This window comes from Acyrthosiphon pisum, chromosome A2 (assembly GCF_005508785.2).
Source record: "Acyrthosiphon pisum isolate AL4f chromosome A2, pea_aphid_22Mar2018_4r6ur, whole genome shotgun sequence".
In the NCBI taxonomy this organism is placed as follows: domain Eukaryota; kingdom Metazoa; phylum Arthropoda; class Insecta; order Hemiptera; family Aphididae; genus Acyrthosiphon; species Acyrthosiphon pisum.
In genome coordinates this window covers 6,455,979-6,483,211 of record NC_042495.1, presented here as the reverse complement: position 1 = coordinate 6,483,211, position 27,233 = coordinate 6,455,979, and the positions used below count along the sequence as shown (strand labels likewise).

Here is a 27,233-nt window from a genome sequence, read left to right as displayed (position 1 = left end):
AATAATAATAATGTATTTATGTATCTGTCGAAAATATTTTTCAATCGAACGCGTACTGGTGAAATGCGACGTTACTGTCAGTCATGATTGTTTTCATTCACACAGCCGAGACAGGCGTCATAAATACCTTACATGACGTCCAAAGTGTGATTTCTTGTTTTATTTCACGCTCCAGGTGTCACCGTGATGACGTTTTGGATTCCGTTCCTTGTGGGGTTTTTTGGCCATTGTGCGTCTCGAGTGTTTATATTTGGTGAATCCAGAATCACGACGATGATTATAATATAATAATATAATATATTTATTTGTAGAATAATTACAAAAATCGTCGATTTTTACGCAACAGACTAGCCCGCCGCCGCCGATGTGATTTATTTGAATATTTATTATTAATTGTTTTGCAGTATTTTGCGGTATAATAATGATTAATTACCCACGCGTACGTTAACAACTGGTTGTGAACATTTTTTATTTTGACCCACCTTTGAAAGTCGTATTACAGTAGACTTATTTGTGTGGACATTTTTAAGAATTATATAATATTAGACAGTATAAACTATTTCTAAGGTCTAGACGCACAGTATAAAATACAAAGTCCCAAATGTATAAATTAAATATTAATAAGTATTGTCGCCTTTAATTCCGTCCAAGGATCGTGGTAGGCAGAGAGCTAGCGATATAATATTTGTAAATTTATAATTTACATTTCCTCATCAGGTAAAAAAAAAACAAACAAAACAAAACAATACAATGTTATTCAGAATAATTTCTTTTTTTTTCATATAGTATTGTAAAATCTCTTTTATCGCTGAGTTTAATAAAAAAAATACCAAGGTCGGTTTTACCATAAAAGTGCAATGTTTTTTCATTTTTGATGGAAACAACAAAATACTGCAGTTGTTTTAATGTTTTCCCGTGACCATTAATATCATTGAACTCATAAAACACAACACTTTTATTAGTAGTTATTGTCGAAAGAACAATTAACATTTTTCGGACGTATTAAATTGTTATGGTTTTTAATTTAAAACTTCCAATGTCGGCTATTAGATTCTCCGGGTTCGTGTATTATATGGACACCACAATCTCGTTGTTTTCATTGTTGCATAAACTATGTGACTCTTTGCTCTTACACATAAATATACATTTATTCATAATATACACGAGGAGGAATCCTCTTTTACATAATAATATATACTTTCCTAATTAAATTTATCGAGTTACGAGCGAAATCTTCAGGAAACCAATGACAACTAGAACGCGTTCTACGGTAATTCCAAAATTTACGATTTGTACAGTCGAATAATGCAATTATTGTATAAATTGTCATATACGCATGTATACTAAATTTATGAATGGGAATTTGATCGAATTATCAACTCTCATAGATAAACGTGTTGTTGAATAAAAAAAATGACGAAAAACAGTAGCGCTTGTGGCGAATAATATTATTATAATGCATGTATGTTTATCATAGTATATTGACGTTTCTTCAATATTATAGTATTGACAATAACAGTTAATGTTTTGGTTATGTGTCTGGTTAAGTATTAGTATTAATTGTTCCTATAATATTGTCCTAAATAAATAATTATACACTAACAATAATCAAGTGGTAGATATTTGAGCATATAAAATACATGTTTATTTTATTAACTTTAAAACTATTGGTGTTTAAATTTGTTTCACACTATATAATTTTATTTTTATACACGTAATTTATTTTCTATGATCAGTGGTATAGTGGAAGATATAACAAAATAATATTTAAATATTTTATATGGTGTGTAATGGGGTTGGAGAATCTGTTAGCTGTATAGATGGCTCAATGTGGGCTTACAGAGCCCTTTAAGAGAGATAATATTGTTCGAATAATAAGTTCCAGCTCATACATTTCATTAGTCTTATACAATCTTAATTAAATATTATAAGTTATAGTATTATGAAAGAGATACACCTCATACTTATAATAGTCATACGGACTTTCTTTGTGTCTGGGTTATTGCTGTTGACCCAGGACTTTTAGTGTCTCTTATAATATTATAGTGATAATATTAGTTTATGCGTGTATGAGTTTTTATGTACTCGAACGACTATATAATATGTTAAATATATATATATATATATTATATGTATAGTAAGCATTATTAAATATTATCTATTTATGTTTATGGTTTGTAATAGTGTCACACACCCGTGATCCGTTTTTGATGCCTACAAAATATAATACTGCTGATATCCGAGAAGAAAAGTGGTTCGACACTGGTAAAGTTAAAAAAAAAAAAAACTAAAAATCTATTTATGAAATTATAAATTATTCCCGAACATATTCCCTATAATATATAGGGGTTTTTTCTATACTCGCTTTTAATTGTTTTTAATTTGTTAATTACATATTCGATTTAAGAAGTAATGATAAAAGTCTATATATAAAGTTATGGATATTGAATAACTTGTGAATTGTATGTACTAACATTTTTTTTAAAATTAAATTAAGTGTAACACGCTTTACAGTAAAAATTAATTTTTTATGACGGATGTGGAATTTTATTTTAAATCTGAAAAATACATCATTGATAAAATTGAAAGATATCCTTAATGGTTTAATGGTTGTTAGACAGCAAGTATAATTATTTATTAGCCAATGTGCTAAAAACCTCCCTTGAACCGATCATATTTATTATAATGACAGACGACAGGTAATTCATATAGGTACTATACCTAAAGTTGATTTAAATTCGTTTTTATAGGACGATATTTAAATCATCACGTTAATAAATCACCAGTAAATACTTAATTTTATTGCATATACAAAAATTAATGTAAAATAAAACAGTTAATAATTACTATAATTACATAGTGATAGGTAATAACTATTAACTATTATATTTTATACCTAGTCTAAACCAATATATTTTTATTATATCAGTATATAACATAAAAATAGTAAAAATAGATTTTATCTATATTTATAATTATAATTTACATACAATATGTAATTTTATTTTATGGTGCATATTATTGTTGTTATATTTTATATTTTTATTTAAATATTATAAGTGAATTTGAACAGTTTTCATCTCACGAAAATATTATTATTTTCTGATCAACAAAAATAAATTGTTCAAGGATTATTAGCGTTTAATATTCGTACTTATCCTCATATATATATTCATTACGATTTTAGAATAATTGTACCAATATTATATTAATTCCACCACAAAAAAATTCACCTGACGACTGACAACCTTCAAGTGCATTTATCTAAAATATTTTCAAGATTATTATTTCGAAAAAATAATAGCTTTAACAGCCCCTGCACACAACTTTAATCCATCTTCTTGTTGAAAACTTTACGCTTGTTTCACACAAGTTTCGAGTAGATTACGAATAAAATAAAAAATAAATAAAGGAACGGAAATAAGTGAATTTTTCGACATTTTTTTATAGACAAGAACAGACGAACTCACGCATCTTTGTCGTCGTTCAATCGCCAAACAATTTGAGCGTTAAATCGATGAGTGAACGAGATATTATACATAATTTGAATATAAAACAAACTATGTTATTATTTTGGTGGTTTTTCGGTCGAATTTATCGTTTACTGAGCCTGTGTGCGTAAGGACACACACACACACACACACAAGCAAATACACACATATACATACGCTCAGTAATAGTCCCCGGACCCGGATCAACTCGTGTCACACGGTCCGTACGCAATTCCGACGTCACGACCAAGTTTTCCGTTATATAACTCTCCGTTTAACCCAGTAGGCCCCTTCCCACGCCGTTTTCGCAAACCACGGGGTCACTTACCGGAAATTTCAAACGGACTTCCGGTATGTGCCTCACCAGAGGGGTACCCACTCCCCCTTACACACTCACCATTGGCTCTCTCCGTCAGCAGACGCAGTGTTGTTCCAGGCAGGCAAAACTAGGGTTTTACAACAATCAACCCTGTGGTCGGCCACTACTGCGCGCCACTGGGATAATAATAATACTAGAAAATATTTCGTGGAAATAAACCGTTCAATCTTCAACGTGTATCGGTTTGTGCAGACTTAACAGAGTTATAAGCTCTCCGAAAATTGGGTTAAACGCCGCTCGCCATTTTACTTTTCCGAACCGTAATGCAGTATAATGTTATACAACATAGCGTGTTCAACGAGTACGAAAATTCATGTTGTTTATACGCTTTTTCCGCACTTTGGAAGGTATGTATGTGACGTGGTCAGGAAGAAAAGTTTCAGTATTGTGTGCCAAAAAATGACGTTAACATTTTTCAACTAAAAGTACCCTTTATACACATACCCGTGCAAATAGAACCCACTATTTAATTCATTACATTTGAAAGTCGATTTTGAAAAAAAAGCATATCAATTGGGGTGGATGAACAGGAAATTGGAAAAAATATCTTTTGATTGCAATTTATTTGAGAGCATTTAACGTTTTTAACGAATTACGAATTAGTTTAATACCTAGTATGAAAACAATGATCCTGTTAATGTTGTTTGTTTGTTTGATAATATTTCAAAATAACACGGTTAATCTAAACCAAATTAAAAACAATAATTTTTTATTATTTGAGTAATATTTGTAAATTAATGTTACTTGTTAATATTCCGTTAGCAAAGGAAATGGTAGTTTCCATGCAAAATAATTGTTTTTATTTCCCGTAGACCATAAAAAACAAACTAAATTACCGTATTATAATAAAATATATGACTGGACTATTTTTCAGAAAATAAATTCCAAACCAACTGACATTATGGTCTGCATTTGTGTAATACCTTTAATATTCATATTGGATTTTATTTTCTATAAAAAGTAACACGGGGTGATGTGTAGGCAAATATTATACATATTTGTCGTTTATCAGAAACAATATTTCATTTAAAATATGTTCATTTTAATACATTAATATCTATTCAATAATTATATTTTACGATGTTAAAATAAAAACCTTAAAAAACGTAATATATAATAATATGATGTGTTATGATAACCAATTTTTTTTTTTAATATAGAATATAAGACAATATATTATAATAATGTAGTGGATACGAATATTAATTTAACGAATACGCTACGTTTGGATAATATTTAACTAGTGCACTGAGCGCGTGTTTTTCGGAGAGGTCCACCACAGCACCAAATTATAATGCCAATGTTGAGTGTTAATAAACAATAATATACAAATGCAGTTGCATAATAATTAGTTACGAATGGAACATTTTAATTTACTACTTAATATAGTATTTAGTATTTAAATAATGGTATCGCAGATACACGTAGTATTTTAAATAGCAACTGTTACAATCTAGCTAAACCTGTTTGGAGGTTTTATTAAAGTTATTAAACAGAATAATTCAAATCTTAACTCATAACGAAAATTTAAAATACGGGTATTGATTTGAATTTTTAAATTTTTAAACTATAAACAAAAAAAAAAAATTAACACCTTTATACATAAACCATGTTTTGCAAAAAAAAAAAAAATGGTTGAAAACATTTTTTTTTTTAATGTCATAATATTTATTACATACAAAAGTTTCCAGTGTATTAAAATGAATTAATATTCGTAATTTATATTTATGAACGCATAATGTATTCACAGAGTATACAGTAGCAAAAAATATTTTTGTGTAAAAATGTATTTTAAATTGAAAGTTGAAGAAAAATCTAAAATTGTATATATTTTATATAGGGGATAAACCTCACGGAGTCCAAAATAATCCTACGATAACCTATTTATACCGCTTGCGTGTTTGCTCAAAAATAAATAGTTTGGCCAAATATATATAATATGTTATACTGTAATATGCATTTATGATTTCGTGTATAAGATTTCAGTGGCATTTGTCTTAATATGTTAAAGTTTTATACGATATTTGCGTTCAGCAATTAAAACCATCAAAACCATAAACTTCGTTTTGGGGAGTCACGAAAAAAACATCTTGACATGGCAAATAAAAGCAACATTGTTGGTGAACAATACGGTTCGTTTTGTTCCGGTTTGTTTTTGTAACAAAATTATGCACTTATATTATTAAATAGTACATAATATATAGAGACAGTATAATCCGGTTTAAAAAAAAACTTCCAAAAAAAGTGTTAACATGTTTATTGTTTTAAGTTGTACTGTCTTTTGTTTGATTCTAAAAGTTATGTGATGATATGTTTTTTTAATGTAAATACAACTACAGACAAGGGTTTTTTTTAAAAATTATTTGTTGTAGATATAATGAGTAAAGGACAACAACAATATTTGTATTAATCGTGTGAACAAAATTCAAAACAAGATTACTTATTAAGCAAACTAAATTAAATTCGCTAAACATATTTGCACACACACAATATAATAATAATTATAGTTTATTCGAATGAGTACAATATATTATTATATATTTAGCATGTACTTAAATTATAATGAACTTTTATTATGTCGAATTACAAAGTTATGACTTAATTTATAACCGTCTATTGTAGGCAAATAAATGTTTTACTTTTTTTTATAATCAAGACATTATTGAAATGAGTCGATTATTAGACTTTAAAACAAAACTGCATCTAAACATATTATTATTTTTATAATTTACATTTAAAAGTTTATAACATTCCACTGTTATCGAAAGCTAATAAAAATGAATGTATTTTATCAAGCGTATTCATGTGGTAATAATAATTACAAAGACACAAGATGGAAGCATTAATAAAATATTCACTCGTGACCTCGTCGAAAATAAAATTAACAACATGGAAACTATAAAATGCAATAGCGGTACACATAAAATAAATAAATAATGAACGAAACAATATTAAAAATAATAAAATGTTTATTAGTTGTAAAGACGTTTGGCGTAACCATCAACTTGCTCAAACAAATTTAATAATGCCTTACGAAGATGTGTATAATAGTAGAGTATATTATGTTATTGAATTATTGATTTTTATCTTCTATTTAAAGTATTTTAAAGAACCAGTATATTATTATATAAGACGTGTCTAGAAAAGTTATACTGATTAAAATTGACATTTTGTGAATTAAAAAAGCTATTCCTTAAATATTGCAAAGTATAGTTGAAGTTTAGTAAAATCGAATCAATAAACGACACGAAGAAGTTATCGCTAAGTTAATTGGGGAATTCATTTCAGAAATGATTGCGTTTCTGTCAAATTACGTGTTAATATAAATAATATATATAATAATGCACCCAAATATTATATAATTATAATGACTTATCTACAGCCGAGTTGTATGTGTATTAACTATAAAATTAATTCAAAGAAATTATTTTTATGGTTCAAGCAAACATGTTCATTATGTAATTTATGGTTAATGAAACATAACAATTCTCAGATATTAAAAAAAATTAACCAACCATTAAATGTTTTTAATAGAGAAAATAACAACTTATTTAACCACATGTCATTAAGAACAGATCATAAAATAATTAAAATCAAAAATTGTGTTTCAACTATCAATGTTCTAATACTCGTTGTGTTATTTATTCACTGCTATTTTGGTGTAACGTACCACATAGTAGTTAAAAAAAGGTATATTTAGGAATTAAGATGAAAACTAGGGAAAATCAGGAAATATTAGTAAATTCCTGTTCGAATTAAACGACAAAACGACTAGAAGTTTGTTAATGTTGACCTAGTTGCCACATCGTTAAAGTGTAATTTCCTGTACCTACATCATGATAATTCAATTTTGGCACACAATCAATTTATCGCACACGTCAATCCATTGCATTATCGATATAAATATATAAAATAGATTAAAACAATTTAGTTTTAAACAAAAAACTATATCAGAGGATGTTGAAATGATAATAATAGGAATATAATATGGAGTGTATAATCATTTATGAAAGGCATGCGTGAAAATTTCAAATTGAAATTATAAAGACGCTTTTAAAGAAATAATGCAAAAGGAGAACAATAATTTTTAAACGATATAACATGTGGTATCCACCTACTCCAAAGTTTCTATGTATTTATTTTCTTAAATAAAGTTGTGCATAAATCGATTTATTTAATTGTGTACCTATAATATTATTAATGTAATAATATTATTACGATACATTAATTATGCATTAAACTGACGGGTGCTGAATTGACGTACGAACGATCACTTGACGCGTACACATCAATTTCAAAAGGTTGTAGTTATATATTACAATCAATCGTTTTCAGAATATTATTTTTATTTTTATAGCGTTATATCATACATAAAATTCGTACCTTTGTCAGTTTTACTATCAAAGTTATCTTGGCATTATACAGACCACGGTGAATTATTTACAAGCACGGAACGGAATGGGTTTTAATATTATTGTAGGTGGAACTATTTTTGGCAGCAAAAAAGCTGAAACTCTTGGTTTGTACCGTCGTACAGCACCTCTGTAGATTGTAAAATCATCATCGATGGTGTTTTAGACAATTACTTTTTCAACATTTCCTGGATTTTCGATTAAACCGTGGAAAAAAACGCCGTAGAGATTCTATTTTTAATAAACTATTTTAATCACGATCATTATTGAGTAGATAGAGTTCAGCTGAAAATGTTTGTGTGAATGCTTCTTACGATCGAATAGTAAATAGTTATTGACCATAGCTAATGACTATTAACTTTCTTGCACTAAAGTGATCATACCAATATCTAACCGATTTGATAATATAGCAGAAAACGCTGACCAGTTTTTAAAACATTTTTTCAATTGGTAACAGCAAATTGTGGTAGTTAAAGAAATGAAAAAAAATGATTGCTTGTAGACATGATATAAATTTAGGTTCACTAGTATTAATTAAGAAATTGGATCGTGTTTTGCTGAAATTATAAAAACAACTAAAAATCTATTCACAGGTAATCGATTTTTTTTTTTTTAAATATTCAACAAATAACACCAAAGCGTTTTAAAAATTAATAAGTACACAGTAAGTTATTTGTTCATTACGATGTTTATCAATAAATTATATTATGGTAAGTGTATATGCAAGTTACATATTCAGATAAAGATAAAGTAGGTACTCCGAGAACCACAAATAACAAAATATCAAATGCCAACGTTTAAACTCTACCCAAAAACGGACGCCAATTTAATCAATCATTATTCGTACCTGATCGTATGTGTGATAATCGAGGACATTCTGCCACTAGTTCTATCGAGTCAGCGGATCCACAAGAGAACACAATCGAAGTCAAGTTCAACTTGCATTCCTCGTCGGCGACTGTTTTACTGCTCAAAATCCGTCGGCCTTTCCTTTTGACTCTACGCAATATCACCTCGTCGTCGTCGTCGTACTCCGATTGCCTCTCGAATTCCTTGCTAATGTTCTTTCTAGACCTCACCAGACTTGGCAAGTCGGGCTGTAACTTTTTGTACGTCACACTCCAATCGTCCGACGATTTCTCGTAGTGTTCGGAAGAGTGACGTTTGGGCGAAGGTGGTGACGTCGTAGTTAACACAATAGATGGATGATTGTCGGAAGTTAACAAGTCCACCGGTAACTAAAGACAAACGTAAGTATTGAATACTAGTAATGAGAGATTGAAATGTTTGTACTTTGTAGGGAAAAAGCAGTTTTTTTATTCAAAGCCCCCAAATATACCAGAAAATCGGAGGACTTAAAAATAGTACATCTCTGAAAAAACATAATTTAAAGAAAATTTAGAAAGGAACTTCCAGGAAATTTGAAACTCATTTATGCTTAAAATAATAAAATTTATAAGTATAAAAAGGCACAATTAAAAAAATGGACAGAAACAAAACGTTATTTTAAATTAAAACAATTTCTAGTAATAAATTAAACTATGTTATGACCTACAAAGTATACGGACTAACTTGAAATTGCTTAAGCTTTAAAATTAAATCCAAGCGTTGAATTATGACTGCACTAGCGTTTTCAACATAAAAAAAAATACTCAAGTTGGAAGAAAATTAACCTCAATAAAAAAAGGTGTCCAGTAAAATAGGAAATAGACGGAAATTAGTATTCATCTACAATATTCGGTTCTTCACAGTAATAATATGCCGTATTCAGCAATCAAAGGTATAATCAATACGGATATTTGTTTTAAAAAAATCTCGATTAAGTGTTTTTAAATGTTAAATCAATATTTAAAGATATATGCAGATAACTTTTTTTTTAAATGTCCATTTTTCTCAGAAAAAAACCAGGACTGTCCCTAAATTTTAATCGGTTACATTGATCATTAGTTATCATTAGTTATATTGACTGTTTATATTGTACTTACATTTAGATTTGTTTTACCCGGTAAAATTGAAGATACATCGTTCCACGAAATACTTTTGCTGACTTTTTTTATCGTGTAAATTCCTTTATAAGGGCAATTTCGAAAGTCTGACTTGGAAGCTATAAAAAAAAAACGTAATCTACAGTTTCACAGTTTTAATACAAGAATAAAATGTAATAAAAAAAGTACATTCTCAAATAAACTAAGAAGTGGGTTTTCGGAAAATCACTAAAAATCATTCATATAATATTATTAAGATAGCGAATAACAGTTTGTATTTTAAGTTTCGAGATTTCATATTTACATAAAAGTGAATTGTAATATTGTATCTTAAAAATATAATTTTACTACTTATTTATCCAAAATATATAATACTACTGTAAAAATAATTAATTGTTGCAATTTCATTTATGATCCACTACTTCTATATACCTAGTTTGATAAAAGAAACGCAACGTTATTTAATACAAATAAAATCAAGTTTACAATGTTATTTTTTTTTAGTTCAATATCATGTCCGATTCAATTTGTATCAAATTTATTTTATCGGAATCTGCTAAATAAATAACGTTCTAACACGTCAAATCAGAGAAAACAAACTTTTGTTTGTGCAAAAATTACTACTTTGGAAAATGTAATAATAATTTTTTTTATGTTATCACAATGGAATAAAATTACAACAGTATAGATGATGTTGAAAGTCAATTTCAAACACAGGAGATTCAATTTAATATTTAGTATGAATATATAAATACTGTATTATACAATAGCTCTTGAACAGTTTTTTCTGGAGTTCTAGTAAAATAATAATAATAAAACCTAGTAGCAAAAAAAAAAAAAAAAATAGTCGGTTAACTAAATTTTGAACTACGACGCTTGATATTCATCGTGCGTACTGTATTATTTGTAAACACCGCATTCCCTGCAGTCTATCAGTATTTGTTTTAGAAGGTTAACGTGAAATTGCACTCGGTCTCTCGACAAACACTTGAAATATTTTTGCAATCAACGACTTACCCACTAGCGTAATTGAATCCGTAGCGTGCGCATCAAAGTTGGGGGAGTTACACGCGTCTTCCGGTCTCCTGCTCGGCTGACCTGATTTTGGAGGAAAAAATACCATATTATTATTATTTTACTGATATTGTGCTGACCCACATGGACCGTGTCTATGAGGGCGGTGGTGACTTACCCATTTGAAGTTCTGCCAAGTCGTGCGCCCTCCGGTGGAAGTCCAAACAAATGTATCCGCTTTGGCTGCGCGCATATGGAAGGAAAAAAATAAAACAACGACAACATAATGTATTAATGCACCGGTTGAACGTGAGAAACGTACGAATCGTACGGAATATAAATTATTATTATTAGGTAGTGATGATAATTTATAGCGGCAAACATAAACATTTTGTGCGTTTGAACTTATAAGTATGTACAAAGGTACATACAAAAAAAAAATCAAAGTAATTAAACAAAGACATATTAAAAAAAAATGTCTGTAAATATTATAAAAAATGTATTATAATTCTTAAGCGGCGTGTCGCATGTACCTACTGTCGAAAAACGGAAAACAATTACTATCGATATGAACTTTTTTTTAAATCACCAATAATATACAAAAAAAACTACACATAATATGTCAACTATATAATATATCTAAAATGGATATTTATATAATTTAGTTGTAAATAGAAGACTTGGAAAAAATATATGTAAATAATCATATATTGTAACAACTTCGCATTCCTAAAATTATTGTATTATATTGTTGTTTACCATCCAGTAACATAGTGCGCCATCACTCTGAACCGGTGAGGTAACTCCTCCATTTCCTGCTGACAGGAGAATTTCATCTCGTGTCCGGGCAGAGGTGCCACCAATGGCTGATTGTAAAAGAACTGGTGTGAAGACTGTATAGTCTGCGCAGCAAACACGCGATCTAACGAGCTGGATACAAGCTTCAATGTGTTGTTGTTGTGGTGATGGAGAAAAGTGAACGTTTTACCGTGATCCAACGTCCGCCATCTCTGGTTTTCAGTCAGCCACAACGGGAAGCTGCATTTCGTCTCAAAAGTCTCTGCGCGAAAATTTAATAAATAAATCGATTTTAGGTAGGTACCGAAAACATCAACGATAAGTTATAGCTGAGGTAGATTACCGTACACAATCCACCATAGTTATCGTTGCAATATTGCAACCAGATCAACCAAACTCTTTCATTCATTCAAATTTCAAAATGGACGAAAGAAAAATTACTAAATTAATTTATATTTTTATTTGAATTGATTTATTTTTAACTTTTTTCTATATTTTGAACAAATTTGAACTTTAATTCGAAATCATATGTTTCTTCAATCCTTCAAATTAATATTGAATACCAGCAATATGTTTTTGCTATGTGATTATCAAACAAATATTTAATATTTTGGTTTCATTTTAAGTAAATAAAGTCTATTTGGTATGAGTTGATATTCAAACTTTATTGAATGATCCTAACAAGTAATATTACAATTTATTAATACCAAATGCCATATTTTTAGATTATGTAACTATTTTTATGTCCACATTTTTTAATATTTTGTTAGACAATCTGACAATAGATTAGTAATAAAAAAATTCACGAAATTATTTGAATATTATGTTTATTGACTACTAACTAATTAATTTTAAAATTAACATTTCAAGTTCATATAAGGACGTACCTTTTTTTAATATCATAGTCCTGGACCCTTCGAGAGGACTGAAAAGGCCACTACATGTGGCGTCGCCGGACTGTGCCACTTTGTACTCGATGTCTCCAGAAGCTCCAGAACCTTTCAGTTGTCTCTGAGATGTCGTTCGCTCGTATATGAAACACTTGAACCGGTCTTCGGTTGACATTGGTATACCGTTGCTATGGTGAACCCTACCCACAAGAAACCGGTACGAACCCTCTTTCCAACCGGCGATGCATTCAACTTCTTCGACTAAACATTATACGTATTATAATATTATGAATTGGACATTAAATTATAACTATAAGAAAATTTTAATTCTAAGAAATAGATAAATGTTTTGAGACGACTGTAAAACACTATAAGGTATAATTAATATATTGTTACTAAAATTATTATTATCAATATTATAAGACTACCTATAGTTAGTTTATTATTTTACTGTGTAACTAAACATATTTCGCAATTCCTATAAAAAGTTTATATTTGGTGATACATAAAACATTATTATGATATTAAGGTGTTAATTATTATGTTTAATTTTAATGAACTTAACTAAAATTAATTTATGAATTATGTGTTATTTATTTTATTTTATTGCGATTAAGATACATTTTTCAAATGTTTTACAAAAAAATCACAGAAATCTATGGGAATTATTAAAAAAATCATAGAATTTTAGTAAGTTATATTGTTTGGAGTTTCAAATAATCCTTTACATAATAATAATAATAGACTTATGATGGTATGTTAAAATTATTAGAGTAGTAATTTGGCCAGTCGAGTCTTTATTAAAGTAAGTACCTTAATATAGTAATCATGTACTTAAAATTAGTTTGATTACTATAGTAGAATGTAGGAATATAGTATGAAGTCGATACTAAAAGTGGATTGCTACATATCACGACATTTGCGGGGAAGTCTACAAATCCGGAATTAGGTACAGTGGTCATTTGATGATTCATATCTGAATGTAATATTAACATTTTTGCGGTTTTTCGTCGTCGATCAAGCGTGGTTTTAGGTAATTTCGGTAGAAACAATAATAATTATATAATACTCGTGGAAACGAAAGTTTGCGGGCACGTGCGTCCTAAAGCAGCAGGGTTAAAACGCTTCTCATGTCGTGTTTTTCGCGTGCGGTTTCAGAATCTGAACTCGCCACAAAACGCAGTCGGTGTGGCGACATAGTAAAATATGCGAACAGTCTGAAAACTCAAAAGATAGAGAGGGAGAGAAAATAATAATAATAGAACGTACTATAATATAGTATTAATATGACCAAAATAATATAACGTACCTAGGTAGGTTATGTTATTATATAGTACCTAGGTAAGTACCTACTACCTACGAGGATATAAGTTGAAAATGTGGACATAGTTGTTGAGTTTGATAAGTAATAAATTAGATTAAAATTGTTTTTTTAGAAATCAAATAATTATGTCTTTTGTTTATTATACTTAACCATACTAAGTCTATATTATGGTTATTGAGATAACGTCGTGTCATTGTGTCAATCTCGAAAAATGTTCTCTGGCCATTAATTGATAGTACCTACATAGCTATATATTACACGCAAATACTGTTGGTATTCGACAATAAACGTATGCTATATATAGTGGCAATAAGGATGTCTCGTCGTTTGCATTACTAATGAACGTAGACTCGAAAAGGTAACGAATTTATCGTGTACCTACAAGTTATCACATATTATATTATGTTGGTCGTTTTTTTCGAGAGTAGCGTACCGCTCTATTACTCAATAAGTTTCCAATGTTTCCATATAATTATTGTAACTATTGAACAAAAAATAAAATTTATAGAGCAACAGAGATTCTTGAACACGAATGTCACATCTATTTAATCGTATCAAAATAGATATAGATATCATGATAGAGCGGAAAGTTCATCGGAGGTTAGTTGTCTATAACATTCAACTACAAATATAATATCCATTTTACAAATTTATTAGTTTTTAGTCTTTTCCCTTTTTTGTTGTGAATACATATTTTAATTTTCTAATTTTAATTATCTTGTACATATTTTTTTTAAACATTGATTGTATCTGTTATAAATTGTTATACTCTATAATGATCAATGAAATAAATATTCGGCAAGAAATATTTTTATGTCTAACAATGGCAGACGTCGTTTTTAATTCTCAAACAGTTGTTAAAATCCATTAACGATAATTATCGTCGTGCAAAGTATATTTTCGTCCAACAATTTTTATTCAAATAACTTTGGTCATAGACCACTTTCTGTGCCTGATAAATTCTTTAAAGTTATAAATAAAGTATTATTATACATTATAAATACTCACGCGCGCTTTCCGACCCTTCGACATCCGGACACGCCTGGTACCGGATCAACAGCCTCGAGTCCTGGGTACAAGCCTCTACCGTGGAAACGGGATTCCTGCAGTCACCATGACCCCGGTTGTACGTGAAAGTATATGGTGGCTTGAACGGGCACTGCATGGGATTCCCGGACTCCCGAAACATGGAGTAAAGGAGAGCGTCGCCGGTAATCAGTGGGCAGATGGTCTTCAGCGTGCCCATTTCGTTGCAAAAGGCTGTAAATCGTCGTCGATTGTGAAATGAGATTGTAATAAGTAATAGCTGTTGTGTTTACTACTCACAAGCTACTAGTTTACTATACGCTGATAACACTGGACAGTGCAAATATCCCTCCACCCATTATAGCTTATGTTTTATTATTAATTTTTGATAAATATTCGGTTGATTTTAAAAATAGTTTAAGTGACCAGTGGGCAGTGACCATTGTTATAACTTGGACTTTTCCCAGTAAACTTGAAGAATTATGAGTTGAATTATAATTATATTTATATAAATATAAAACTATGGTTATAACTGATAATCGTATAGTATCTATAGTTAATTTTTTATTTTATCACTGTAAAATTTACATTTTTTGATTTAATAATTTAGTTATAGACAAATGCATACATAATGTGTCTATAATTGGCTTACCAATTATTACTGATCTGGCACACTGTATAAGTGATTTTTTATTACTGTACAGTGTGCGTTATAGGTAAGAAAAACGTTTAACATAATAATTATTTACCTAATTACCTAATAATTAATTGAAAAACTTGAAAGTTACACACGAAAATCTCTTACGGTAAATGGTCTATATATTGTAAATAATATTACTAATAACTAATATGTTATTAACATCGGTTTTCAGACCCGACAGCGGTCTATAGTATTTTGTGACTTCGATTGTATTACGTCTGTGCTTTATCCTTTCGTCCACAGCGTAATACGTCGTCAAAAAATTGTCCAATTCCCACACAAACGCCCACCAGATATTATATACTTTTAGCCCTACTCCTCTCCTTCTCTCCCACTAACCCCTCCCCCAAAGATCCTTTCAGCCGCAACCATTACGACCACAGCGATCGCGTACGCACAAATACAAATTGAATCGCTTGTCCGGTTTTACGGTCCGATAAACATCGTCTTCATCGATATAATAAGCACAGGGGCTAGTACACCTAAACATATATATATAATATTATATATTATATACATATAACCATACCTAAGGGACCGAATGGTCAGATTTTTCTTGGCAGCTATGTTTCTCAGGGACCTGCACCTAAACCCGTCCGCCAGCCCCGCATACAACAATACATATGTCAATATAATATCTCGGCGACTTACTCTCTTTGTACTGGAGAACGTTGTGATGTTTCTCGTGAATGACCACGCACCGGTAACACGGCTTTTTCCTGCGAAAAACACAATAAACGGATGGCTGAAATATATATTATATTGTATAATAATATTAAATGTATTATTATTGTTGTCGTGGCCATATTTCTCGTCGTATGGGCCAAATCGCACGATATAATCGAGCACAACACTAATAATAATAATAATAATAATAATAAATAATAATAATAGAATGACTATATATTATTATAGTCGTTCATTGTCCTACGGTGCAATACGCATTGAGGAAATCGCCGGAAAACTTATAACTATGTATATAGGTACCTAGGTACATTCTCGGGCGATCGCGATAGCGTTTGGTTGAAAAAGGCATGAGCGAAAGAGAATATCATATAGTTTGTTCTTGTCGTTTTCGTCGAATCACGAAATACCATTGTTTATTATAATAATCTCAGCGAGACGATACGTAATTTTATCAAACGCGCTTCATTGATGATATTATATTATAGTTACGTGTAGGAATATAAAACAAGTAACGTCCTCCAGGAAGCTTATGTTACACGAAATCCGATTTCGATCGGCTTTATAAGTATTTAGAAAAATGCAGTTATAGTGATTTTAAAATCGGTTTCAATCAAACGCTCCATGGCGACCGTATTATATTCGTTTTTAAAATCATTAACGCACGTGTACCCCGGGACAAATGTATCGGAAACGACAGAAGGAATTGTTAAAGCGAAATGCGTTTTTATCCAGTGAAAAATCGACGGAGGAACATAATACCCACTCTTCCCCGTCCATTATATGATAGCCGCACGTATATAGAATATGCATATTATTATATCATAATGTATATGCATACATTATGTGTGTATAATATGATTGGACAATGAGTACTTATATATATATATATATATAATATACCATATATTATATATAGGTACTAATATATACTCAACGATAATGTCTGTACAAAGAAAGTATAACAGGAAGATCTGACAAATGAAATAACTTTTGTTCTATCTAATTAACATTTTAAATTTAAATTTATTTGTAATAAATTGACTCATGCTCTACAAGTATAATAATTTAGCATTTTTTTTTTTGCTTGTACACTGAAAATGAAAAAATAAAAATCTTATTAAAAATGTCAGTATAGGTGGCCAATTCGCCTGATTTTTAGAAACCTTCTGACTGTAAAATCAATTATCTAAGTCAAGTGGTTTATTTTTTATGCTGTTTTAAGATGTCAAATGTTTTTGAAGTAAGACTCATTAATTTAAAAGAAGTCATTTTTCAAAAAAAAAAAAATACTTTGTATATATACATATTAAGTTTTTAAATACATGAACGATTCAGAATTTTTCAATTTTCCAACATTTCTTAACATTTTTATAACACATTATTTATTTATGGATTTTGAATTTTTAAATACTTATAAATCCAAATCATACCTATATAGTGTATATTATATGAATATATTTTATTTTTATTATTATAAGGTTAGACGAGGCAAATATATACAGATATATAACATTTATATACGTGTCGGTGTGTATATTTAAGGGTTGAAAAATAACGATGGGACCGTGAGACGATCCGTTTTACGATTATCGTTTTCCATACTCGACACGCCATGTACGGCGCGCAACCCGATTCATCTTATACCACTATTGACTTCTCCATAAATAACGTAATGCTCCGATGAACATAAAATCCTTTTGGCGTCAATCCACCTAAGTATATTATTATTATTATTTTTTTTTTCAATAAAACCGAGCTTAGTATAATATTATATTTCACGGGCCTTAACTCTCCGCCGATTTAACTCTAAAAACAGTAAAATTGGGTTAAAATATAAAATATATTACTATTATTGGTAGTTTTTGAGTTAAGTGTTATCAAGTTTATTACGTTTTCATTTATTATTATTTCGCATAATAACGTCCACACGTGGCTATATATAAAAATAAAAATATCATTTTAATAACGTTGAAATGTTTGTTCGTGATTATTAATATTATGTGTATTAAACTTAAACACCTCCAAATGCAAATGTTTGCCGAAAGTCTCGAGTTGTGACAAATTCAAATCGGTACTTAAATTATTAACCGAAGTTTGGATTTCCGTGGATCCCATATTATTATCCTTTCTACAAACAGACTATGAACATAATATTATAACTACTGTTATCCAATACGCGTACTGTATCAAAGTATCATTATAATAATATATTATTGCAAAACATGCGAACCAGTATATCGTCGTCGATCCGGCGATTAACGGAAATTAATAGCCGCGGGAAAGTTATCGATGTCTTGCCGGGACATATTCGTCAAACAAGTTTTTGGTTACTGGGTTTGGATATCGTTATTACAACAACGCTGAGTTCAAAAAAGTTAACACAGCGTGCAACAGTGCGCCCGTGGCACTTACGTACACATTTCGTCCGGTGCAAAGGGAACTACTGTGTTCTTTGAATCCCGCTTACAAGTCAATAGATAAAGAAAACTTTATCGCCTTCGATGACATTTACCGCGAATATAACGTATACATTATATTAATATGGGACTTGGAGGTTTTCAAAAGGAGTGCTGCAAGAAACTTTGTACAAATATTTAATGAGAGCGTTTCACACTAAATCCTTAATATATCGGTGGTACTCTATAATTTCATTGATTTAGAGAAAAGCGTCCTTGTTGTTAACTCCAGGCTAATATATTATTTTGTTTCAACGATCACAGTTATTATTATTAACACGGGTATAGCGGGAAGATGTTTAAACTTAACACTATATTAATATATTATATTAAAAAGTAAAAAATATACAACATTTTTATTTGTTAGTTAGTACTTAATATTATTAGGTATTATAATAATATTATACCATAAATTATTGATGAGGTGGTATATTATTATATTATATAAATTATGAACTTATTTAATTAATTTTCATACCTTAAAATTTAGATGCCTATTTAAGTATATATTACTGCTATAGTATTAAACATTAAGATAATATTTGTTTTGTAAAATTGCATGTTAAGTAGGTATAATGGATTTTTAATTTAACATAATAATATTTGATTTTATAATAGCGTTTTAATAATACAGCGGTAACGTTTCTTCATACTCGCAGACGTTTTACTTTCACTTTGATTTCAAAAAAAACTACTTTGTATTTATAAAGGATTTTCATTGAACGTAAATGATTTAAGTTTGGATAATAATCAAATTTTAAAATATAAACTGTGGTTATTTTAAATTTAATATCATTTAAACAAGTACATATAAGTTATAATTATCTTTAAAAACCTGAAACAAAAAATGTACCCAAAATAATAGAAATATACTCTTATTCTTTTATGCACTAAAAAATAGTACTATGTATTTAATTTTTTTTATTGAAATATCATACGTTTTATAAGCGAAATACAAATAAATAGATTCATTATAATTATATCAAGTACTTACAACGAATTAACGACTTAAAAATAATGATACTCTATCCATAATTATAAGTTACAACTATGTTTCAAATGTTTAAATTCAAAAGAGAAAACGTGTTTATAATAATAATAATAATAATTTGTATTGGTCTTAAGCCCGGAAACTATGGCCATTAGCTATTTTAGGGATTGCAGTTGGTAGGGTCAGTATGGTTAGTAAGGCGACTATGAACCTGGGTGGTCACCCATCCTAGTGGCAGAGGCCGTTACTTATTCTCAGATCACGGCATGACTGATTGCAGCAACCGCGCCGTGCCAAGCCGCAATAATTATTATTATAATAGTTAATAAATTACTGATTTCACTTGCGTTTAAATACAGATTGATAAGAACGATAGATGCTCGTAATATGCACATTTTATTATTTTGTAAATTTTATGAAAAGTTATGTTGAGAACGTAAGGTTATGATCTATGAAGATACAAATCATGGCATCATCACCGTTATGTACAATCGAATCGCAAGCTTATTTAAAAAAAAACAAAGACTGCCTATGAATTAAAATTGGTCACAGTGAAGTGCTACCGTTTTTTTGTATTTTACCTTACACGATAATACACATTTTACGATAGTAAATGAATAAAATATTCAGCTTTTATAGCTAAGGATTAAAAATTTAAAACAAGGTTCCACATAAATAGGCTGTATAATATATAAATTATTCTATTCACAATAATATCATAAAATATGCTCAGTAAGATATCATAGGCTGACTGACCGTCTTCGCTCAGAATCGTTTTTCCTATACAATGATATTATATCGTTGAATTCAAATTAAACACCATCCTCTACAGTGACCCATTTGTAACCTACTGCACAGCTGATCGACACTCACTTGCCACATTTTTTAAATGCTTTTTTTAAAAATGGTTAGTTTTGTGAGGAAAAAATTTAAAGCCAGGGTTCACTCTGTTGAATAAGTTACCAACTCAATCATTATTTTTCCATTTTTTTTAGTATAATACCTACTGAAAAAGAATTACATTTCCCACTTGTGTTGTGTGCAGCTCCAATTTAGTGTTGTCAGTTTTAATTTAATGTTGTGGATTGATCTATTATCAAATTTAAAGCTAAGAACATATTAACATGTTTTTTTTAAGTCAGGTTGCCTTGGTATTTTTAGTTTTAATGCGAGATATGACATGTCAAATATCGACATTTAAAAATGTTCATACCTTAGTTGAGTGATAAAATATCAAAAAAACACGTACCTACATTTAAGTATGATAATAGGTCAATAATCCACCCTAAATCCGGGTTCATACTACACCATGTTGCGCTGTGTCGTGTTTCATATTATATTTAATATGTAGGTAAAAAATGTCGGTTACACGTTACCAACAATTTCAATATATTTGACTTTACACTACATGATATAGAGTAAACTCGGCTTAATATAAAAACTAATAACACAAAATTGGAACTGTTGAACGGAAATAAGCTAGGTATTTTGTACGTTTGTAACTTTGTAAGATGGAGACAAAATATGCTAGCGTGGCGTCTTTTGCTTACAAAACTCACCATATGTCGTGTAGGATTGAATATATTCAATTTGTAGATAACGCAATACCAACGTTTTGTTACCTGCATAGTGAAAAATGAATAATAATATACGAAACACGACACGATACGGTGAGTTGCGAATGAACCTCACTATTAATAAAAAACAATCAGTTATATACGGTTATATAATTTATAATCATTTCATTGTGCTTTTGAGTTTTGAGACAATACAATAAAATTAGGTAGGTACATTTGTTTCGTAAGTAATTTTTGCATAATTTATTTTCGTGACATTTTAGAATATTACATTCCCACCAGTACCTAATAATTGATAATGAGAATCACATTCTAAAAAAAAACGTTTATTTTCTTTACGTGCAAGTTTGAAATTTTTATGTAAATACCTATAGATATTCGTATTTATTTCACCAAGAGAAATCCCACGTTTTTATAAAGTAACTACCTATCTACATCGCAATACCAAACAAAATGAAATATCGGTTGCTATACAAAATATATTATATTCAGTGCCTGCTGTAGCTGGTTTTGACGTACTTATTTTTATTTATTTATTTTTATTATTTTCTGCACGACGATACCTATTCATAAAAATAAAACGAATACATACCTATATAACAATATTGTTTACGAAAATACTATACATAGTTATACAGCGAGAGTTTGAACAGAAAAATTAAATTAATATAATTTTTAAAACGATATTAACGTGCCTGTAGGTATAATCATGGTAATATTATGTAAGTAAGTTGCCTCGTGTTACCAGCAAAAGATTACAGTGCAACACCGAATTCCATATTATGTTACCTATATATATATATATATATATATTACGCACATTTCTGTTGCGATACATGTTGTTTTAATACATATGCATAATGTGTTCTGCTTAAAGAAATAACGTTGTCACTTATATTATAATAAAAGTCAAGCTCACAATACCTTAGCGCAAATGTTGCGTCTGATATCTACATATTATAGTATTGTAACTGATGTTTCTCGTACAGTTGTACGCCATACGCGTATTTGTATGTGAAAGCTGTTTTTATAATATGAGCACGCAAAATCAATAAAAAATGTATGCCGTATAAAATACTAATAATTAATATTATACATACTATAATGAAATATATTTTCGATAACGTCACAGCTCTATTACGTTACAAAACGTCAGCATTGCAACTAGTACGAAGTTAATTTACACATTTTAATTTAAGTTTTTCTAAGATAAATACAATGAAACCTTTATATTATAGTGAGAATTGAGAATTGGCACCATTGAGATGTTTAGAAAAATTATAAGGTACATTATATACATTTTACATACACCTAAATATATTTATTATAATATACTTCTCTAAAATATTATAATCAGTAGGCGCAGTGGCGTAGCCAGGGTTATAAAATGAGGGGGAGAGTGTTAAGTATAATTTAAATTTATGTTTTTTACAGTTTTTTATATATAAATATACTATAAATAAATAAATAATTGATTTATTAGGAGAGGAAATAAGAAACTGGAAGGGGTGTAAGCACCCAAGTATACAGGCACCTAAGTATCCAGGGGGGATACGCCACTGTCAGTAGGTAGGTATATAAAAGAAATTAATAGAAATTATTTTTCTTAATTTTCCATTGTATTATTCATCGTCCTGGTTGAATTCTTCTTCGTTATAATTTAATCGTCTTTATTTTTAGTTTCTCTCGGCGTCTTATATTTTAATATTGTCCACTATTCAGAGATTATAATCTAACTCCTGTCTCCTATTTTATTGTAATTTGTATTTTTTCTGGGGAATTTAAACGTCTCTAACTTTTGTGAGAGATCTATGCATTGCGGTTTCACTATATTATTATGCATATAATATAATTATAGACATATAATATCAGATATTATAATATATTATAATACCAGGCTTTGAGTTTTATTTTCCTATAAAACCATTTTTAACGTTTCTTAAATATTCATAACTGAAGAATATCCACCATTCGACACAAACTGTAACTTAACTCTTTCCTCGGAATATTTTTTAAGCAGAACATGATAATATTATTTTTCATTCATTATAATATGTATATTAAATTAAATTTCAATAGGTATGGCGAGAGAGGAATAGGGTAAATACCCAGAAGAGAACTATAGTAAATACAAAACTACAAAATCACGTGACTAGTCGAGAAAATGTGTACAATGCCAGTTTTGTATATTTTGTATGACGTTGTAATGCAATAATACAACAATATTCATAATTGATAATTTTTTCATTTCTAGAATCCGTGACCTATATATTTTATTACATACTCAAACGATGATTTATATCTAACAGAGTACAGTGGATTAGATGTGTGTATTAACAAGTAACAACACAAACATTATTATAGTATAATGGTAATAAATGGTAAAAGTTATATCATCGCTGCAGTACAATAAAACGATAATAATAACAACGTCAGTTACCGTGAAATAGCGTTTAGGTGTATATACGATCATAATTATAAAATATTAATATTTAATAAAACGTAATGTAAGCGCAAAGTTTCTCAACTTACTCGTCAGATAGCAGAAACCTGTCACCATCCGAGTCCACGCATTTGCCTTTGATGCTGAACCGGTTGGCCTGCACGACAATCGACTGCCGGATACCGGACTGGAACCACACGCCCTCCCATCTGGTCGGGAACTTGCAACCCTCTACAAAGGACACAGATATTCAATTACAGATAGTTGTATAATAATAATAATAATAATAATAATAATAATAATAATAATAATAATAATAATAATAATAATAATAATATGTAAAGGAGGTTTCCGTTGTTTTTTTTTAATTAACGTAATGGTAGCCCTGGGTCGACCACACAATGGATCGGTATCACGGGCGCACGCACAACCCCTTCACCGTCATCGCCGCCTCCAAATCCCCCAAAAATTATCTCGCCTGCTGTCACTTTTGCCGAGGAAATTATTTCCGGATCCGTTTTTGGTACGCAGTTTTGGGGCGTGATTGGGAGAACGGTGCAGGTGGTATAAATTACGACGGTCTGTCGGAAGTTTTTGCATCAGCGAGTACGTGCGCGATATTAAAAGGGCGCGGGAAATAGTTGAAAAAAAATAATAGGAAAACCCACCCCGTCCAAATGGAGTCACTAATGTCATCGAATAGTCTTATCTGGAGCAAACTGTCAAGAGCACGTGAGTTGTTCGGCGGCATTGAAAAAATACTCACCACCGCCACAATCGCCACTGTGGCATATATATAATATATATCATACACAATAAATTGAAACTTAATCTGTATTATATTGTATACTCGTATATAATATCATATATATGTACTATTTTTGGTGGTGGTTTTCTGGATATTTTTGGCATACCTCATCCTTGTTCACGACTGTATCAAATAAGTAATTCAATTCAATAAAACTAATGGAAAAACTCCCTTCAATCGTATTCTCCTTTTGACTGACAGACCGACAGGCCTTTTTCGTGCACGGGTCACGTTCCGTAGTCTCCCCAGAAGAGAGTCTGTGTTAGGTTAAAAAAAAATATATATAACCGCTAAAACCAATTGGCATTCCGTGTTCGTTACAACAACAACCGTTTCCGTAAAATTTGCAATTAGTTTAATAAAATTCCACCAAGATATAAATACTCATTTTAGTATTGTACAATTGGGTAGATACATGGCGAAATTCAGATTAAGTTGAGTACATTTTAGGCTTTGGAGATTTTTTTTGCGTCTAAAGAAAAGCGGTCTAGAAGAGGGTGTGCGTAGAGCTATATATATCTCATTATTCGACGTAAGGGGTTGATTTTGTCTGTACGAATGTAGACGTGGGGCTCTTGTTGGATAAATCGGTATATCAGCCGAATTTCATTAAAGAGGGTTGTATATTCCCTCGTCAACCTGATTGATCATAAGCTTCATGGGAAAGAGCATAAACCTTTTATATACGGTTTGACTACTTCTAAAAGTGGGCAGTTTATCACTGATTTCTAAACATTGCTTTCAAAAAATAAATAAACAACCTACGTCGATGGGATATTTTTCATATTTTTAAGCACATTTATAAACGCATACAAATATATATAATGGAGGGATATTTGTTTTTTTTAACCAAATCTTTATTTCTTTACTATTTTACATTTTGATCTAAGCGTTGATACTTTTAGCTAAATACTTTCTTTTAGTTTAAAATTCTTAAAGGAAACATTGTGTTGAACATTTTGTTTTTTAAACTAACATCGGATCTATGGTTGGACGCATTGGAATGATTTATTAATAACTAGCTGTCCCGCCTGACGTTGTCCAGGCCAAAGATTTGTATTTTTAATAAATATATTTGTACAAAATGTATATACTATATTTCGTCTAATTATAGTATTAATATAATATGTAACAAATTGCAACCAATTAGATTGACAAAAAAAACATTTCTTTTTTCGTATGATAAAAAAAATCATGTGTGAGCTACCCTTTACCTATCTACAGCCTCTGTTGAAAACTCAAGCTTTTTACACCCTCCAATTTTCAAGTAATAATCTATTGAAATAACCTCTATCGAAAACAGTCCAGTCATTTTTTGAGGCTATTACCTTCGGATAAACCAAAATCCAATTTTAGTTGTACCTATAACCCAATATTGACCGCCAAAAGATGAAAAAAAAAAATTTAGATTTATATAAGTGTATCTTTGTTTTGGTGTAATTTCCTAAGTACACCAGTTCACAGATAAATTTGGGTAGCTTTGCGAACTAAATCGACCAAGGTGAACAATTTATTTTTGGTGGATTGGGTACCTATAGGTTGGTATAACTTTTTATGTTAAGTATAACTCGAATAATATATATAATCTAATAAATCGAACGTGGTTCAAACTACTCTCTAAACATTCTTAATATCTCCAAGAACAATTCGAAATTTTCACAAAATCGGTCAAGTAGTTTTTGAGAACCTATATAATAGCTACAAATATACATTCAACTCTCATATTTGTTTTAAGATATAATTTCTTTATTCGAAACCATAAGCGTCTGACGATTTGATGGATGCTTTTACCTCATCTGCCAGAGTAAGTAGGTAGTAACTAATGACAAACATTTAAAATAGGAATTTTTACTAATTATTTCTCCTATAACTTATAGCAACCATTTATAAACAAAAATTTCTATCGTAAATCTCAAAAATCTCTGTTTGAGCACCTCCCAAGGGTGTTTCTCTTCTATATTATGCATTTTATATACATATAAACCTTCCTCTTGAATCACTCTATCAATTAAAAAAAACCGCATCAAAATCCGTTGCGTATTTTTAAAGATCTAAGCATACAGAGAGAAAAAGGGACTTTATTTCACAATATGTTAAAATAATATAAGAACTGCTTACTAGTTTAAATTATTGAAGTAGATAGAACAGTATTATGAGAATAATAAACAAATTTGTTCCTCTACCCAATTCAACAGGTCTACACTTTAAACTACCTACTAGATAAGTGGTGGGTAAGCTTCGAATATATCCCA

General features: G+C 29.9%; 1 protein-coding gene across 5 annotated transcripts in view; it reads right to left on the bottom strand.

The window, feature by feature from the left end:
* Positions 1 to 27,233, bottom strand: part of LOC100569551 — a 171,459-nt gene that overhangs the window by 13,259 nt on the left and 130,967 nt on the right. For all 5 annotated transcript variants that reach the window (XM_029489649.1, XM_029489648.1, XM_029489647.1 and 2 more), the window contains 9 exons: positions 24,263 to 24,404; positions 16,671 to 16,738; positions 15,302 to 15,553; positions 12,967 to 13,230; positions 12,041 to 12,341; positions 11,460 to 11,524; positions 11,285 to 11,365; positions 10,268 to 10,386; positions 9,130 to 9,520 (listed from right to left, as the gene is read on the bottom strand). In XM_029489649.1, coding sequence (XP_029345509.1) covers positions 9,130 to 9,520; positions 10,268 to 10,386; positions 11,285 to 11,365; positions 11,460 to 11,524; positions 12,041 to 12,341; positions 12,967 to 13,230; positions 15,302 to 15,553; positions 16,671 to 16,738; positions 24,263 to 24,404 — 1,683 coding nt within the window. The remainder of the gene's footprint in view (positions 1 to 9,129; positions 9,521 to 10,267; positions 10,387 to 11,284; positions 11,366 to 11,459; positions 11,525 to 12,040; positions 12,342 to 12,966; positions 13,231 to 15,301; positions 15,554 to 16,670; positions 16,739 to 24,262; positions 24,405 to 27,233) is intronic.